Below are 4,044 nucleotides of genomic sequence, written 5' to 3' on the forward strand. Positions count from 1 at the left end.
TTAGGCTATTCTGCTGATAATCCTCCACAGAGTACTCTTAATGTCTTTGTTCCTTAGGCTGTAGATGAAGGGGTTCAGCATAGGGGTGACCACAGTGTACATCACCGAGGGCACTGCACCATTCCTGGGGGAAGACAAGACGGCTGAGCTGAGGTACACCCCAAGGCCAGTTCCATAAAATAAGCAAACAACGGACAGGTGAGAGCCACAGGTGGAGAAGGCTTTGGACTTAGCCGCTGATGAAGAGACTCTCAGAATGGAGGATATAATTCGAATATAAGAGTAAAGTATCCCCGAGAGTGGAATCCCACCAACAACAGTACCAATGAAATAAATTAATATTTTACTGGTGGAGGTATCAGAACAGGCAAGGTTGAGGAGCTGAGGAGGGTCACAAAGGAAATGAGGAATTTCCACATTTGTACAGAAGGTAAGCTGTGACATCATCAAGTAGTGCAGTTGGGAGGTCAAAAGACTGACGGCAAATGATGCCAGGACCAGCAAGATACATAGGCGGGGGTTCATGATGACCAGGTAGTGTAAGGGGTGACAGATGGCCACCAACCGGTCATAGGCCATCACTGTCAGAAGGAGACTCTCCAAACCTGCGAAAAGGGACAGGAAGGTCACCTGCGCTAGACAGCCTGCATAGGTGATGGATTTGCTCTGTGTCTGGAGGTTCACTAGCATCTTGGGGATGGTGGTGGTGCTGATACTGATGTCAGCCAAGGACAAATTGGAGAGGAAGAAGTACATGGGGGTGTGGAGGTGGGGGTCAGAGCTGATGACCAGGATGATGAGCAGGTTCCCAAGCATGGCCACCAGGTACATGGACAGGAAGAGCCCAAAGAGAAGGGGCTGCAGGTCTGGATCATCTGAGAGGCCCAGGAGAAAGAATTCTGAGACACCCGTTAGATTTTGTGGTTCCATGTAGAGGGGGCACCTTTGAAAAAGAAGAGAGTATTGAATAAACAACAATTGTAGGGGTATACAGATAGTGTCCATACTTTGGATTTAATCAATTCACAAATATTTTAAAAAAAATTTTACTATGATACAGCTCTGAAAATTCTTGCAATCCTCTGTATACTACACTAGTGAGAATTTCCAAAAGATATATGCATGCAATAGTATTGCTTCCATTTTAAAAATTGAAACATTATATTTTTCTATAACTATCTCTACAAGTTATGCTAATGGAAAAATCAGACAAAATCAACCACACGTTCTGATTTTCAAGGTGTAAAACTAGAAAGATCTTTGAAGGCTGACTAGGAATAGTCTTTTCATGATACAGTCACATGAAATTTTGAACCTTATATAGGGAATGATGGGGCTTCCCAGGTGGCTCAGGTGGTAAAAAATCCACTTGCCAATGCAGGAGATGCAGGAGACTCGGATTTGATCCCTGGGTCGGGAAGATCCTCTGGAGGAGGAAATGGCAACCCACTCTAGTATTCTTGCCTGGAAAATTCTGTGGACAGAGGAGCCTTGTGGGCTATGGTCCATGGGGTCATAAAGAGTTGGACATTACTGAGCAACTGAGCACAAGGAATGACATTATTATAACTATTATAACTCAGATTTACAAAATGGGCTAGAGAATGCATTACTATCCATAGAAAACCCCATCATCCATACTATTCATACAATAAAGATCCCTTGCAAGCAGTTTGGTCCATTCTGCTAATTTACCTATGAACTCACCACATCTCAAAAGAAGGAATTCATGGTTTTACTTCTATTTGATCATCTGGGACTAATGTAGGTTTTAAAAGAAAATAATCTGGTGAGACAGAGCCCTGGGGTGGGAATTAGGAGGACTTTGTCTGAGTTCCAAATGTTTCACCCACTTAATGTGCAGTGTATGTAAATCTCCCCACTTCTCTGCACTTGTATCCCTCACATTGAAGTAGGGCCAATAACACCCATTTGTAGAATGTGTGTGGTGTGGAGGAAGGGGAAATTTCCTCTTCTGCCCCTCTAGAGTTATTGTGGCTGGGATAGTAACAAAATTGACACAAGACAGATTAACAGGAGAAAAAGAAACAAATTTGAATTCCTGCACATGGAGGTCTCATTAAAATAGGACCTAAGAAGTGGCCAAAGCAGGCAGCTATTATCTTTTTTAGGCAAAGAAACAGTAAGTTGATGAGGAATTGAGAGAAAGAAATGTAGGCTTTTGGTATTTCATGAGTGAAGAATCTAAACAGATTTAGGCTTGGGGTGGTAAATGAAAGAAACAATAAGATTTGTTTACATTGGCTTTGCAAAGAGTCGGACACAACTGAGTGACTGAACTGAACTGAACTGAACTGAACACTGGCTTCTAGTCTCCAAATTCCCTTTCACTGATCATAAGGGGATCTTTCCACTCCCAATGCAGGAGTGCCCATTTCAAGTACGGATATGAGAGTTGGACCACAAAAAAAGGCTGAGTGCCGAAGATTTGATGCAGTCGAACTCTGGTGCTGAATAACTCTTGAGAGTCCCTTGGACAGCAAGGAGATCAAACCAGTCAGTTCTAAAGGAAATCAACCCTGAATTTTCACTGGAAGGACTAATGCTGAAGCCAAAGCTCCAATACTTTGGCCACCTGATGCGAAGAACTGACTCATTGGGAAAGACCCCAATGCTGGGAAAGACTGAAGGCAGGGGGAGAAGGGAACGACAGAGGATGAGATGGTTGGATGGTGTCACTGACTCGATGGACATGAGTTTGAGCACACTCCAAGAAATAGTGAAGGACAAGGAAGCCTGGTGTACTGCAGTCCTTGGGGTTAAAAAGAGTCAGACACAACTGAGAGACTGAACAGCAACAAATACAGGCTTCTAGGCTCCAAATTCCCTATCTTTGATCATAAGGAGGTCTTTCCCACTCCTGATGCAGGATTGCCCCTTTCACGTCAGAGATTTATTCCCTGCTTTTCCAGGAGACAAGGGAGTTTCCCTCTTGCACTGGCTTCTTCTCAAGCAACTTCTGTAGAAACTAATCAATAAACCATTGCAGGACCTTTTGGGACCAACCTCCTTAATCCTCAGTAGTGGCACATAAGAGTGGTCAGTACTTAAGAAATATTCAGTTACAGTTATTTTTTTTAAACCTTTTTTTAATGTGGACCATTTTTAAGGTCTTTATTGAATTTGTTACAGTATTGTTTCTGTTCTAGTTTTTTGGCCATGAGACATGTGGAATCTTAGCTCCTCAACCAGGGATCGAACCCAAACCTCCTGCATTGGAAGGTGAAGTCTTAAGCACTGGACCACCAGGGAAGTCCCCAGTCACAGCTTTTAAATCAGAAGTTGAATCATTATAGGGCTATTTATCTTATTGATGAAATACAATTCTAATAAAGTTTTAATGATCTTACATTCTATTATATGAGAGAGAGAGAGAGAAGCCTGTCATGTCCCAGGGAATTCATTTACAGAATGAATGGAATCCTAATATATGTCTCAGTCCACCCAATAAAATTAGCTTTCCTTTTTCTTTAACTGATTCTGCTTAAAAAAAAAAAAAAAAAAAAAAAACTTTTATGTTGTCACAGCCAGTGCTCTGTGACAACCTAGAGGGATGTGATAGAGAGGGAAGTGGGAGGGGGTTCAAAAGGGAGAGGATACATGTATACCTATGGCCGATTCATGTTGATATACAGCAGAAACCATCACAACATTGTAAACTAATTGCCCTCCAATTAAAAATAATAATAGAGTTAAAAATTTTTTTATGATTCACTATTTGTTTAAATAATTATGTTGTACACAAAAAAGAATTCTACTTTTTGAAATTTAGTAATGTTTATCTTTTTGCCAGTTTTTCTAAATGTTCTATGGACATCTAATAACAGCATATGAGATACAAAATTTAAATATATTTGTGTAGGATATGATTAATATAGATTAATTAAATATAAATTTATTATATTCAAATTATTAATGACATAATTCAAGATGCTCCGCTTCTTATTTTTTCTGCATTTGATAAAATATTCTGAGAAATGTTAATATGTCTCACTATGATATATTTTTTCTTTTCCTTTATAT

At 40.3% G+C, this 4,044-nt stretch overlaps 1 protein-coding gene across 1 annotated transcript; it reads right to left on the reverse strand.

The window, feature by feature from the left end:
- Nucleotides 1–942, reverse strand: LOC122700895 (olfactory receptor 18-like). Its single transcript, XM_043913925.1, has one exon. The coding sequence runs from the start codon at nt 928–930 to the stop codon at nt 1–3; it is 930 nt and encodes a 309-aa protein (XP_043769860.1). The 5' UTR covers nt 931–942.
- Between the last annotated feature and the right edge of the window lie 3,102 nt (nt 943–4,044).

The sequence above is a fragment of the Cervus elaphus genome, chromosome 9 (assembly GCF_910594005.1).
Source record: "Cervus elaphus chromosome 9, mCerEla1.1, whole genome shotgun sequence".
NCBI lineage: Eukaryota > Metazoa > Chordata > Mammalia > Artiodactyla > Cervidae > Cervus > Cervus elaphus.

Coding starts and splice junctions, on each gene's coding strand:
- LOC122700895 (XM_043913925.1), bottom strand. CDS start 930: ATGGAACCACAAAATCTAACGGGTGTCTCAGAATTCTTTCTCCTGGGC.